Below are 15,362 nucleotides of genomic sequence, written 5' to 3'. Positions count from 1 at the left end.
AGGCTACAGCCCTGAATGCTTTATGAATAGCCATAAAGAAATGGTCTTTTATTATTTTTGTATTCACCAAAACAATAATAATACAAAAATACAAACAGATCTGTTCATCTTCCAACCAGTCCTAAAAATGAATATGAAATTGCTGATGATGAAAGACCCAGGTATGTTTTAGATCCTCTATGTGTCATTCAAGCAGCAGATCTTCAAACGTCTTGGCACACTCAGGTTTTGTAGAGAGAGAGAGAGAGAGAGAGAGAGAGAGAGAGAGAGAGAGAGAGAGAGAGAGAGAGAGAGAGAGAGAGAGAGAGAGAGAGAGAGAGAGAGAGAGAGAGAGAGAGAGAGAGAGAGAGAGAGAGAGAGAGAGAGAGAGAGAGAGAGACATTGCACTACTATTTAAACATTATGTGTGTTATGTTAAAGTACATGTTATGTTCCAATAAACTAATGTTCACATAAGCACATTTAACTTTTTATCTCTAGTCTGGCACTGTAGCATAGCATGTCAATTCATTTTTAATGATGGTAGTTATAATGTATTCCACTTCTACTTAACACTAATCCTTACTACTAACAACCACTAATATTTATTAGCGGTTGCACAATTCAGCACAATTCATAATTAATGTGGGAAAAACCATACGTTTTTGAGATAGACATTTACATTTTTCAATGATTAAGACATGTACTTTGAATATAAATAAGGTGCCAGAGGGCATATAAAAGCATGGAAATGGAGCTTGTTTATCAAAAAGAAAGGACGGGACTGGATCCCCCGGGACCCTATTACAGAGGTCCGGGTTGAGCCCCGAACGTCCCCAAAACCTGGCAACGACCTGCATGAGAAAACCCTTTCCGTTATTATCTCCGGCCCACTTACTACTACATTCCCCTCTGAATTAGTGTACATCAATAAATGAACGTGTGAATACATAATGACTTGCTGTGTACAAACAAACAAACATTCCTGGGCCGATCCGTACTTTGCCTTAAGCCGATCTCGTCTCCAGTTCTTCGGGTGAACGATCTCCCGAAGTGCGGGGTGATAGAAGTCGTCCCCAACAAACCATCCGATAAGAAACATTCGTCCCCTGCAGTGGTTCCAAATGATAATGCAAAGTGCCTCCGCTGAATTACAATTACCTGTCTCAGTGTCTTCTTTCCCCATTAACATAAGCAAGCTATTTTGGTTCAGCAGACTGCTCAGAAAAGGGCTTGAGGGGTGTAGAGGTGATGGAAGAGCAGTGCACAACGTGAATAAATAAACATGATAATGTTACAGTATCCAGCATCTTTATTCCTTCCTACCATGCATGTTGCATGCATCAGATAGGAATAACGTTAGAAACTAACTGTCAGACACAATTCTACAATTTACATAATGTGAAATACAATTTCAGAAAGCACTTAATTTTATGTGTCTTAAGATACTCGGTAATGTGGAGAGATCTTTCCTTGGTGTGAGCGGTCTGTTTGTTGTGTTATTTCCTTCCTGCTAGGTATTAGACACGTATGAAAGATCTAGGATGAATGGTGTCTGCGATTCCTGCCTGATACAATTATGTGACTTCAGAGAGAGAGAGAGATAAGGCGTGGGACGTAATCTGCTGTCGTTTGACAAAGGGGCACGGGGAAAAAAACACTTTAACGTGTTTGCCACTGATATGTGGCTTTTGCCGCCGCAGTTAACACTACTGAGTGTGTGGATCGTTACAACGGGCTGGGGATAAATTGGTAGACGGAAAAAAATATGAATAATAGTAATACATTGTGTTAAGGAACATTTATATTTGTCTTTAAGAAGGTTGTCTCATATCTGGCTGTAGGGGAGTCTTGAAACTAAGAACTCATGTTTAGCATTGCAATTGGTTGTACTAACTTTAACCCTATTGCAGCTGTGTTGGTTTTTGGTCTGCTAAATGCCCTAAATGTACAAATGAACACTACTGTTCCTTAGGTTTTCCTGCAAGTGGTACAAATGAAGTAGAATAAACATACAGGGACATATAGCAATACGTCCCAGTACGTAATAAAAAGGGTTTTTAAAATCAAATTAAACAAATGCTAATTCAAAAGCAAAGTGCAAGTCTACAATGCAGTCGATTCAATCGGAGAGAGAGAGAGAGAGAGAGACCTTTCTCAAGGACTCCCAGCCCAGGAAGGGCTTCTTCTCCTGTCCCTATCAGTAGAGCTCAGAGAACCATGTGTTTTTTTTTCTTTGTTGAGTAGTTCACTACAAAAGAGAGGCGAGGGCAGAAATGCAAATGCGTTGCTGTGTGTGATATATGAGGCAATCCAAGTAAATTAAGTACTCCACCTCTGCCTTTGTTAGCCCTTATTGATATGCGAGGTTGGTAAAATAGAAGGGACTGTGAGTATTTACTGGAGTAAAGAAGGGCCGGAGCCTGGAGGAGGGGGCCGGCTGGTCAGGTGGTTAACTGAAGACAAAGAATAACAAAAAGAGATGGGCGAAAAAGGGAAAAGATAATCTATTAAAACGTACTATATCAGAGGAAAATGCTAAAGTGTGTTAGTTACACATCAGTTGAAGTCCACCTAAGAGTGAATCACTGATTATATGTTGTGCAGGGAGTAAAAGGGACGTAGGGCAGTCCATATAAAGTGCCAATTCAACCTCCATCTACCCCCGGCCATAAAAAAAGGCGGTGTAATAGGATTCCTGAGCTTTTCCAGTGACTGCTTCCACTATCACACAGACATTTAAGTGCACTAATCCATGACAAATTGTCTCATTTGATCCATGACAAATCGTCCGAGGGGCCCAACAGAGACAAGGAGATGAAGGAGTGAAGGGCAGGCGGGCTGGCTGGGTGGGGATGGGAGAGGGTGGGTGGGGATGGGTGGAGAAGGGGAAAGGGAGAGGGGGTTAAGAGGGCCAAGCATCAGAGTGGCCGGGCAGAGTTACTGGCTACCAGGTTTTAAAATTGGGGGTTCCTTCCATTTGCCACAGAGAACAATATCGTGCAATCTGGAGCATTGAAAGCTAGGCATCTATAGGGATTGTTTTCATCTTTCTTTTATTTTAGCAATGGTGGTGTTTGAGATGCTATATGCAGAAAGTAGTGCATCAAAGGTTCTATTAAACCAGAATGTTGTTTAGCGTGATAGGCATGGAGGGTGTTGTTGATATTGTTCATCTTTTATGTGTGGATCTGTGTACGCTGTTGGTTTGTTTCATTGCTCATTTAAAACCTTATCTGAGATTTCCATTTCAACCTAATTTGCAGGAATGGGGTTGTTTCCCTGTAAAATCATATGCGCTAATGACCCCCATGATTTAATGGCCCTCTTTGAATTAATACTCAAGCAAAAACACGGAAGCTAGGTTTGAAAACTTGATGGCTCTTCTGTCAGACCCAAATCGTTTTCATTTCACAATTCAAACAACACAAGCTACTAGGATTAAGTTTAAGACTATTGGGGAACCAAAGGCTTATGTCCCCACACCTTGATTCTAGCTGTCAGGGGTCTTATTAATAGGGTTCCAAATAGAGAGAGATTTTTTTAAACAAACGGTGCTATTTGCCAGCGATTTAATTCCCTCGAAGAAATATCCGTCGTCTGAAGAAGCCATCCCAGGGGCATAAACTCAATTCTCTACGTGTTTAAATGCCCACAACCCAAGAGCTCATTTATAGACGATAAGGTACGTCGCTACCAGCGTCGAGGTGCAGTCAAGCATGCATGCGCGTTCTATCTCGGACCGATCCCTTCCAGAGCGGCTGAACATTGCATATGAAGATAAAACACAATTTGAAAATTGAATAGAGCCCCACCACACATTATTCAGCAGCACTTGAAAAGCCAGCGCTCTTATAAAATTAGAAAACACAATGTATTTTAAATTCAACACTTGTCCACATCGTTTATCGATCGGATGGTGATGACATTCCATCAGATTAAATCATCCGATATGAGGCCACCACATCGATCATCTCAAAGAAATACAAAAATGTGTAATATTAAACGTTCTGTTTCAGGAGAAGTCAAGCCTTTCACTCGCTAAACATTAAGCTCATTAAAAGAGTCAACACCCATCTGCGATCGCTCATTACTCCGCGACCACACATCTACAAGAAAAAGACGTCAGTGTATGTTCTGATATGTCACTCATTAACCTTTGCGGTGGCAAACACCTGTTTGTGCTGTCTCCCCTACGTCTGTCACTAATCATGACATCAACGCCAGCCTCCCTTGTATTGTTTGGAGTATAAATGCTCCGTTGCATAGGTTGCAAGCTCTTTGTGCGCTCAGTGATCAGTGAGTGGCATTATACTCTGCCAATTAGAGATTAAACGGGCCAACCAGGTGTAATAGCACTGCAATATACACAGAGGATGCGGAGGAAACCGGAGGCACTGAACATTAAAAAATATTGATATATATATTAATATATTAATAGTAATATATTATTAGTGCTTTTATTTCACATTGCGAGCGACATATGAAGTTAGAAACTTTATCACACACTTGTTTTTTGTTATGTCATGAGGTGCTACGCTATAGCATAGGCGTGATGATCACAGCGCTACGGACTAAGCATTGTGAAAATGATGCACGTATTATACATATGTTGCAAAATAAACATCCAACAAACACTTTTCAAAAACACAAAAATGGTTGCAGAACAGCTGTCTGGAAAATGTCAGTTCAGGACGGGATCAATGTTCGCAACAGTAGTTTGGCCATAAATGTTGCATCAATATAATGTGGATAATATCTATACATCAATTCTACACAAGTCGCGAGTCGCATATATGCTTTCCCAATGTTACAGCAAGTTACATGCGGTTACTGTGAGTGCAAAATGAAGATGCTATTTTGTATATGCACTCAATGGCCTTCGCACTCGAAGGAAACATGTCTTTGTATAGCGAGTACATTGTTGAACAAGTGATTTTGTGACTTCTGCCTCGTTGTATTCCTTTTCAGATGGAATGAAGAGGGGGTCCACATTGTGCAACGAGTCTGTGCAGCAGATTTGAAGCCCCACTCAGGATGGTTAGTGTCTCAAACGTGTTCTCCATGTTTCAAATTAAATGGCGTTGGTGTTCTTGTCTAGCCTGTTCTTGAAGGCCGGTGTACAGCCTTGTGGGTAGCTATGCCCATGGTTGCAGGCTTGTTACAACCTTCATGTTTTATTATATTATGCTAGTTATTTGTCTTCATGTAGCATTTCTGTGCAATCTGCCAGAGCATTTTAAATAAACACTTTAAAATGCAATTTCAACGCCTGCTCAACCCCAATTGACCGCCTGACTACAGTACCCTACGACATACGTAATGAAATACTGAGTGCTGAGTTGTTTGCTTCCACGAGTATTCCCCTGGGTTTTGCGACATCATAGGCCTACGTAAATTTGCTAAAATAAAACATCTCTGCATATCATGTCACATCAAGGGGAAATGGAGAAGATGAGCACATCACATTTTTACAGAAAGTAAAGTCTTACAAGCTGTCATTTTTACGACAAAAACCCACCTACTTCCACACATCACTACCACAACTTGAAGTCATTAACCCATTCAATGGAGGCTGATGACCCCCCCCTTCTCCCCCCACCCTACATACTGTGGCAACCCGGCTTGGTGAGTGAGCCGCCTCCTTCCAATAAGCACACGAACTGGAGATAACTTGGAGCCAAAATGGCACTTTTATTCAATAGTAAATTATAAATCTATCAAACCAAACATAAAACTCAGCTTTGGAGGAATCAACAGTCTTTTTCCTCCGGGTGGAATCCCATCGCCCATGAGACTGGTCTCTCCGCACACGCAAACCAGGAGTGCCCTGAATGAGTGTTGAAGCATGCTTTTTAAAGCATGCTTCCACACCTGCTCCTCAGGTGTTCCGCATTTCATTAATTGGCCCCAATGTTCTTACTGGCGCCATCTGTGGAGAATCGGTGGTACACCGCCTCCACAACCTGCCCCCTTGGCCTCCAGGGGCGCTGTGCCAAAGACGGGTTGCCACAATGCACACGCACACACACACACACACACACACACACACACACACACACACACACACACACACACACACACACACACACACACACACACACACACACACACACACACACACACACTTTGCAATCTAAAGTGACCTGGTTCTTACTGAAGTGATACTCTCTGGCCAACGAGCGGCTTCAGCCAAATGTGTGGACAGGTGAGAGCAGAGAGAGAGGTGTGTGTGTGTGTGTGTGTGTGTGTGCGTGTGCGTGTGTGCGTGTGTGTGTGCGGGGAGAGGGGGGAGGTGGGTGAGTGGAGCAGAGCAGAGCCGAGCCGGACGCTCCTGTGTGCCACGTCAAATCCAGCTCATCTGTCAATGTAGTGGATTATTTCTTGAGAGACTAGAATTGGCTGCCCAGAATCAGGCCGCCATCAATCTTGTGTAGCACGAGCTGTAGTCAGGGATGTGAGACGGGGCGAGAGAGAGAGGGGGAGAGAGAGTGATTGGGAGAGAGAGGGAGAATGAGTGGGAGCGAAAGAGAGAGAGAGAGACAGGGTGAAAGAGAGATAGAACCCCTATTCACACTTGCGCTGCAACTCTGAACTTATCTAGACAATACCCTGAGGAGTTGTGTGTGAAAACGCAAATGTCTTAATCACTTGGACCTGACATTAAACTGAGTTTCCCCTGCCAGCTCCCGAGTACAACGTCTGTATAATGTCCGATTGAGCAATGTGTGAACAGAGCAGGTAATTGCTTGGAGAACACAGCACCTAGATCCTGTATTACCTACCGGCATTGGGCCGTGGCGGTAAATGCAGAAGGAGAAGAAGAATTCAAGCATTGATGATGTTTAAGCATTTAGGTATAACTAAGAATATGACATGTTGCATTGATGTCAATACACAGACTTCATTACGGTTGGGCTGTTGCCTTGTCCGCCATCTTGGATATGCTGTAAACAAAACAGAGGGATTTCTGCGGTGTACGTTCTGCGTCATGTCCTGCCTCCTGCACACACAGGCGCTTCCCTCTGCCTGAACCAAAGAGAGTATTTCCAGGAACTGAGAATGCGTCTGACAATCTCCTGTAGTGGGCTACATGTGTGAAAGGGCAACTACAGACAATGTCCAGACCTGAGTCCCTGGACGTTGTCCCAGAGATCATGAAACTGTGGGAGAGATGAGAGACAGCGAGAGAGAGGGACAGAGAGAGAGGGGGGGACAGAGAGAGAGAGAAGGAGAGAGAGACAGCCTTGGCTTTGTCCGGCTTGTATAAATGTGAATCTATAAACGTGTAAACTTATTTGTCTATGCGTTGGTTTTCCCCAGTGTCTGTTTGCCATAGCAGCCAATCGTAAAGCCTACATCTTATTTGTTGTTCCTTTTCTTTTTTACAAACCTTGTTGGATTCAGGAACAGGCTTCAGGATTGGAGCCGCACCTCTCTCAACAGGACCTCGCCTTCCCATGCTCAGATATCCGCACCCCCCCCCCCGCGCCTCTCTCTTCACCTTCCACCATTCTCCACACACTTCTGTGTGCAGGATGCTGTTCTGAGCCTCTGAATTGTTCACTTTCTCAGACAGCAATGTTGGCGGCGAGCCAATGTGCTCAAGGTTTTACTTCAAGGCACCGCCTTGCATTTTGAGGTTTGTTTTTGCTCTTCCGACAAGGTTTTCTTCGCCTGTCATTTTTTGGTTTGTTTGTTTATTTACCCCTGAAAAGAAAGATGTCATTCACATGAGTTTGATGTAAAAGTGAATCATGCGGGATACCGAAGTACACCGAGACATATAGCGCTGGAACATGCAGGATATGGTGGGAGGAGGACGCGATACAGATAGATAATGGAGAGCAATATGCCTTTTCTGGTCCTTCAGCTTCTTGCGTGGGTAGAAAGTCGAAATCAAGATGTATCCATGTGGTTACTTTTTTTTCGGTTGTGTATGCGGCAGCTCTGGCATACAATAATGCAGCAGAGGTAGTGCAGTAATTCACACTTTTCTGCATTCCGACGACTAATACAACGTGACACATCAAATGTACCACACATCGCCCCTGTTGAAAATCTTCCTTCATAATCACAGAACCATTAAATGATATTAGATTTCTGCGAGCAGCCAAACAAAGCAGCCAATAGAATTATCGGTGTGTGAGACATCTATCTCTTTCTCTTTTTCTCTCTCACACATACAGTCCCTCACTCAGAGACAATCACACTCTCTCTCTTGCACAAACACACGCGTCGCGCACGCGCAAACACACACACACACACACACACACACACACACACACACACACACACACACGCACACACGCACACGCACACGCACACACACACACACACACACACACAAAGTCTCTTGCCGTCTCTCTGTCCCTCTCTTCTCTCCCTCCCTCTCCATCACATCGTGCTACAAAGCCATCTATTTATATCGGAGGTTCTGGCCTGAGTGAAATGAGAGAACGTCTCAAATTATAAATCAATTGTAATTCAAATATTCATCATAGCATTTCACTTCTGACGGAGCAGTTCTGGTGAGTTTGCGTGATGCTGATCCACAGCTGAGCAAGACTGATGTCCGATGACATGAAAAGATAAAGGTGACATACAGTAAAAGGTGTAATGGGCTTCTGCAATGGGGCTCTAGACCAGGAGTCTAGCCAGTTAGAGTATTGAATAACATTAAACATATCCTGAGATTATCAACGCATTAGGATGCCAACACCCATTATTCATGTCATCCATCCAATTTATACTGATTATAAAAGTTTTCGTAGGAGCATTGGTGGTAAAAAAAACTCAGTGATAGATTTGATCTGGCAATATGGAAACAGTAAAAGTAGCAACTGTGGATGTGATGAAACTCTCCGTGTGAAGCAGGCTGAATAAAATGAGCCTTTGATAAGTCGTTACAGCGCTCTCGCCCTGTTCAGGTTGCTGGAGCTTGCCATCACTTACGGTAATAACTTCAATTAAATTAGTGTCTCAGAATGGTCTAATAAAGCACAGATTATATTCATCGTTTATGCGTGGTTCAATCTTGCCGCACTTTCTCTCTTTCTCGGTCTCGGTCTCTCTCTCGATTATTCTCTCTGGCTTCCTGTCTCTGTCTCTCTCTCTTTTTTTCTCTCTATTTCTTTCTCTCACTCTCACCTTCTCTTTCTCTTTCTCTTTGTCTCTCTCTCTCTTTCTCTTTGTCTTTGTCTTTGTCTTTGTCTCTCTCGCTCTCACTCTCGCTCTCTCTCTCTCTCTCTCGCTCTCGCTCTCGCTCTCGCTCTCTCCTCACAAGGTACGCAGGTCAACAAATCCCACCTGACCAATGAAAATACCATACCATTATGGCTGGGTCTTGCTAGTTTGCATGTGCGAGAGGAAGTGTGTGTGTGTGTGTAAATATGCTTGGGTTGAGTATGTGAGTGCGGTATGTGTTTTTGTGTGTGTCCCTGAGAGCCATGACCTGGCTTAATCCACTTGGCCAAAGCCATTGGGAGGCGCTTTGCTTTCCTACCCCTTTGGGATTCATGCATAATACAGAAAGCCACTTACTGGTGCCTCTCCGCTTGTATACCTTAAGCAACCCCGCCACCCATCCCATGGCCCTTTACACGCAAACAACGCCTAGAAAATGGATTCAGAGCTCAGTTAGACAAACCAAACTCTCTTGTTTTTACTGAAAGGGCCGTCCAGTGGTACGCCTTTAATAAAAAGCAACAGAATAACAAGCTTTGATTTGAACATGTCCCCGTCCCACAGCTAAAATAACCACAGCTAAAATAACTTCTTAAAAGCCTCTCTTCTTATACTGCCTTTCTTAGAGTGGCGCGTCATTAGACATCAGCTGTGATCCCCCCCCATATCCTACTCTACTTCAATTACTGGCTCCTGGCTCCAACATGCTACATGGGCACGAGCAAACAGCAGATAATGTCGATGCTTAGCCGTCACTCGACCGCACCACACTGTGGGAGATTTATAATTATTTTTTGGGGCGGTGGGGGGGGTTATATCGTCAGCAGAGTTGCAGTTATTGTTCAAAGCTTAAAGTAAGCCTTTGCTTGGGTTCAAAATAACCTCCCTCCCTTTTTCGGTGACATTTTGCGCACACGCTGCTGCCACAAGCGTTATGGAGGAAACACGCGTTACATAATCAGCGAGTCAGACCCAGCTCAATGCTCCCTATCCCCTTCATGTGCCACTATGGTGAAGAAAGCATCGGGCATAATTGCCAAATGCCTCTGTCGAGCAAAGGCGGAACGTAATTGTCGTTTCCATCTAAGCTTCGGCTGATCAAAGCCACCTTGGATACCAGCACCTTTTTTTCCTACACTAAGCAGCCAGGAAGCTTGTGCTCTCTGTAGTCAAAAAAGGTTCTCCGCAGAAACACCAGATATCCTCCGTGCAATGTTTAGAAGACAGTATATGTTGAGAATCACCATCTAAATGGGCTAGTAGGCCAGGTCTATTGTCTGGTCCGAAACACCTGTCAACCCGCTCCTATTTCCATTTCCTTGAACTAGCACAAGGCAGCGGAGCCTTGCGTACTTGCGATCTCCCTGACAGTAACTCTCAGCTAAAAATAAAGCCATTAAGCGTATCGACATCCGGTGCGATTCGGCATCGATGGCCTCCTGTACACAGGTAATCATTACGCCGTAGCACCCGATGGCCGCATAACAGTGCTGATGAACCACCGGCGGTTCCAGTTTTCCGATATCCTGTGCGAGAGCCAGGAGCAGGCGGGACTTACCGAGCGTGAGGATGTCGGTGCGGCCGGGACGGGCCACATGGTGCTGCTGGATGGTCTGGTAGAGCGTGGCCTGGCACGCCAGTAGGAAGCCCAGGCTTATCCACACTGCCAACAACCAGGACATGGCAGAGCCCCCAGAGTCTGCAGAGCCACAGAGAGTAAGAGAGTCAAGGGTCAGAGAACGGCTGTGTGCATCAACACACACACACACACACACACACACACACACACACACACACACACACACACACACACACACACACACACACACACACACACACACACACACACACACACACACATCTTTTTCTTTTTTTTTCTTTTAACATTGAGGCATTTAGCAGATGCTTTTAACCGAATGCGACTTCTGACAGGGAATTCAGATAGAGGTCCATAAAGATCAGGTAGGGGATAAGGCCTACCAGCCCATGGATGCCTACCGATAGTCTAGGGGAGACCGTAGGGGTATCGTAGCCAACACTTTTGGCTGGGATCAGCCTTCCTACAATCCTGCCCCCACAAGATCATGGAAGGAAATGGCCAACAGCATGTACGATAACACGCCTTTACTGTGGAGTTTTTGTTTTCATCAGTGATGGACAATACAACGTTTACAAAGGACTCTTTGATATGACTGTAATAGAAGATGGAAGATAGCAACAAGGACCTGTCTTGGTGGGATACTCGCTGGAGTAATACGACATGACAGACAAGATGAAGAGGGGAGGTTTTCTCTCTCTGGGGCCCCCCAAACATGTGATCAAAACACGAGGCCAGTAATGTCCTAAATCTTAGCCCCACTTTAACAGACTGCGGAAACAACCACCAATCGTATGAAAGTACTTAGCGTTGAATGGCGTCGGATGATAGCCGCTGGCTCCCGCAGTAGGAGACGACAGGTGAGGTGAGATGGACGTGTATTTATAGACATGGACAGCCACCTCAGAGATCCATCTGATGAAAGGCTAATGGTTTGCTGCGGGCTAGCATAGCGAGACACGCCCCGACCCCTCCTTTGGTGTGAATAATGAATCTCCCGAACCCTATCAAGGTGCTTGTAGCGCCGGACCTGTTTTAAAAAGGAGCTCCAGTGAAGTTAGGTTTAGAAGACCTCTAGCCAACGACGGCTCTGGGGGTGTGGGGGGGGGGGGGATGTTGGATAATGGATTCACTCCAGATCTGCTCAACCTCCATGTTTTTTTTTGGTATCTATTTCCACAACCGCCTACACATGCTGTTAATCAGGATCCCTGAAATCAGTTGAGGGATTTCACTCAACCGGCGCCAGATTTCAGAGATATGCTCTATGTTGGGTTGATTTTAGTTCTTGAGTTGCTTCTCTCCAAGCGTTCTGGAATTTTTGGAGTACGACACGAATTTGACATAATCAGGATCTAATCTGGCAACATAAAATTGAAAGTCGTTCCTCCCTTCAATTTAAGCCCTTTAAACTCCAGGGAAATGACACTTCCACTAAATCGTGATCTGGGGTAATAATTTTGAATGTCTTTGCTTCCAAAGCATTTTTTAGGCAACAGTTGAAGGTCTTTTAAAAATATCTAACACGACTTGATAGGTTGAACCCTCGATTTTTTTCTATTTTGGTGTTTGCCCTCAGATGACATTGAGCACACTTAATACCCAGCATGCACAAATTAAGCATATAATTATTAACAGCACATTGTAAATCCTCTTCCCTGCGCTAAACCCATGATAATCCTCAGGTTCCTCTATCATCATTGGTTTGTTTTTTAAAAAATACCAAAATGTGAAAAGCTCTATTTTCTGTTCAAGCTTTTGCTTTAGTCTTCCACTGAGTTACTGTTTGGATCAACTGACAAAATATGTATGTTGCTGTTTCAAGAGCAAAACAAAGGATGCCCACATATTTTGTTATATAATAACAGTAATATAATAAAAAAAAATATTAACACTTTATCAAAATAATCAACATAATCAACAAAATAATAACAAGCATAATGTGTATCATGCTTGCGTAAAATTATAATTAGACTCATAATAGTCATATAAACAATTATAATTATATTACAATTATTATTATTAGATAACAATTATAGACTCCCAACACAGTGTTGTCCCTAAGTGAAAACTGCCTGTTTGTACCAACTCCTAACTTTCTCCTCTCCTCTTCATTATAATAATATTCCTATATAATTCACTTCATTATAAAAATATTTTTGAAGAATTCCCTACAACAAGGAGCTTGAAAGAATAACCTTGCTGGAATGTGGCCTATGCATATGCATAAGCCTTCTTTAATCAGATATAAATAAAAAAAAGGTTAGTGTTTTCCCCACTCTTTGGTTCTTTCCTTTCACTGCATAACCTCCTGGTTGTCTCTTGTCTGGACATGTTTAGGAAAGACAACATCACTCTGCTTCCTTCGTCGCTTATTTGACTTGTATTTAAAAGCAGCTTACATCTGAGATGCAACACAAGAGAAGCCTCTCAAACATGCAGCTGCATTTAAATTATGTATTTTGGCAAGTAAACGTAATTTAATTTTAATACGTTACACTCCTTGAGATCATTGGGTTGGCATATATATTTGAATCCTTCCCTCCACTAAATATGTGTTGGGGGCACATGTGCTGAAAACATTTTGTCGGTTTTCCACACACAGACTAGGAATGCCCCACCATTGCTACCGGCAACCCTTGAAACTGCACACCACATGGTGCCTATTCCAGCACAACAATGTTGATCGGAACTCATAAAGCCTAAAGCCAAAAGCAAGGCAAGCATTCCCCCACGCCCTTACCTGAGCAGCGAGTCCAGAACAGAAGACGCTCAGTCAGTGTTGCTGCCTGTCCAGCTCTCTCACTTCACTCTCTTAAATCCATCCATAGTGAGAGAACAACAAGCGATTCCCAGACGGCAGATCCCTCGACCAGGACAATTACCACTCACTAAAGACAAAAAATAAACCCAAAAAAGCAAATGCCACAGCAGAGGATGAAATACTGTCTCTGTCCTCTTGTCCTTTTTGGTGTAGCTGCCACTTGAAAATCCTTAAAAACTCCTGCGGGCGCACACACACACAGAGGGAACGGGACAGCCAGAAAGAGCACAAATACGCACGAGTCAGAAGCGCAAAACTATCCAGGTTCTGTGGGTTGTAGAGACACTGATCCGCTCGCTGCTGCTTCAACCACAGACGGAAGCTTCTGCCTCTGCCTCCTCCTCTTCTCCTCTCTCTCTCTCTCTCTCTCTGTATACCTCTCTCTCTCTCCCACTCTGTATCTCTCTCTGTCACTGTCTTGTCCCTCGCTGTGTGTCTCTCTCTGTGGCGGTACGGAGCCCCGGCGCGGCGGCGGGGAGTTAATTTGCCCCTTTTAGTTCTCCTCCTCTTCTCTTCTTCTTTCGTCTTCGGCTCTCCTTCTCCTGGCTGCGCGCGTGCCGTGGAAAGGCTGGCTCGTAGCGGCTGCTGTGTCTGCTGCTCGCTCACTCCCACCCCCCTGTAGAGTTGCCGCGCTCAACGTGTGCACCTCGCTCCTCTCTCTACAGCGCACTGAGAGTCAGAGTCAGCGTGGGAGAGAGAGGGAAGGAGAGAGAGTGAGGGAGAGGGAGAGAGAGAGAGAGAGAGAGAGAGGGAGAGAGAGAGAGAGAGAGATGAGGGAGAGAGAGAGAGAGAGAGAGATGAGGGAGGGAGTGCGTGAGAGTGCAGGCATTTGTATGTGTGCTACGATCCATCTTAGCTGGGCAAGATGGTAGAGCGAGAGAAGGAGAGACTGAGAGAGATAGAGAGAGACAGACAGAGAGAAAGAGAGGGACAGAGAGAGAGAGAGAGAGAGAGAGAGAGAGAGAGAGAGAGAGAGAGAGGCAATGAATTAAATCACATGTCTTAAAGCAAGCCTACTTCTGCATCAAGACTTCATCATCAGATGAAGCATGCTTTATTACCGCCGTCTTCAAGCCCCAGCATCAGGGGGCATGGTGCTCAGAATTGTATAGCCTGTAGTCTAGATGTGTGTGTGTGTGTGTGTCTTTGTGTGTGTGTGTGTGTGTGTGTGTCTGACTCAGTGTGACGACTTCAATGTTGGCAACCCTGTAAGTTGGTGCGCGTGTGAGTGCGTGTGTGTGCGTTTGTGTGCCCATGTCAGAAAGTGTTACGACTTCAAAACTGTGTTTGCTTGTGTGCATGTGTGTGCCCGCGCACCCCCATGTGTGTGTGTGTGTGTGTGTGAGGGGTGGTGGGCTCCCTTTAGTCAATGCCTCTGAGCATGTGCGAGGGGAGATTGAAATGCGCTCCAAGCCCAGTGCTTTTAATAGAAGGCAGTGTGCCTCTTCCAAGCCCCGTAATCACCATATCATCCATTACTGGCTGCCGGAGCTCTGTCTGTCCTGTGTGTGTGTTGGACATATGACTGGAAGTGTGTGTCTGTGTTTGATTGAGTTTGTTCATCTGTGTGTGTGTGTGTGTGTGTGTGTGTGTGTGTGTGTATCTGTATGTGTATGTGTGAATGTATGCGTGGGAGAGAGGGAGCGAGCCAGAGAGAGGGTGACCTCACTGCTCCTTGTGTTGTAGCATCCCACCCCCACTCCACAAGACTCAAACAAAGTCTCACAATGCTGACATCTGGCTGGATATTCCAGCGGGGACCTCAGCCCATCGAGC

At 44.6% G+C, this 15,362-nt stretch overlaps 1 protein-coding gene across 1 annotated transcript in view; it reads right to left on the bottom strand.

Annotated features, from left to right (window-relative positions):
• LOC130402502 (chemokine-like protein TAFA-1) overlaps positions 1-13,718 on the bottom strand; it is a 112,971-nt gene extending 99,253 nt beyond the window's left edge. The window contains exons 1-2 of the mRNA XM_056606695.1: positions 13,506-13,718; positions 10,724-10,864 (exon numbers count right to left, since the gene is read on the bottom strand). Coding sequence (XP_056462670.1) covers positions 10,724-10,847 — 124 coding nt within the window. The 5' untranslated portion in view covers positions 10,848-10,864; positions 13,506-13,718. The remainder of the gene's footprint in view (positions 1-10,723; positions 10,865-13,505) is intronic.
• Between the last annotated feature and the right edge of the window lie 1,644 nt (positions 13,719-15,362).

The sequence above is a fragment of the Gadus chalcogrammus genome, chromosome 13 (genome assembly GCF_026213295.1).
Source record: "Gadus chalcogrammus isolate NIFS_2021 chromosome 13, NIFS_Gcha_1.0, whole genome shotgun sequence".
Taxonomy (NCBI): Eukaryota; Metazoa; Chordata; class Actinopteri; order Gadiformes; family Gadidae; genus Gadus; species Gadus chalcogrammus.
The sequence above is the reverse complement of the archived record's forward strand: the minus strand, read 5'-3'. Positions and strand labels throughout refer to the sequence as shown.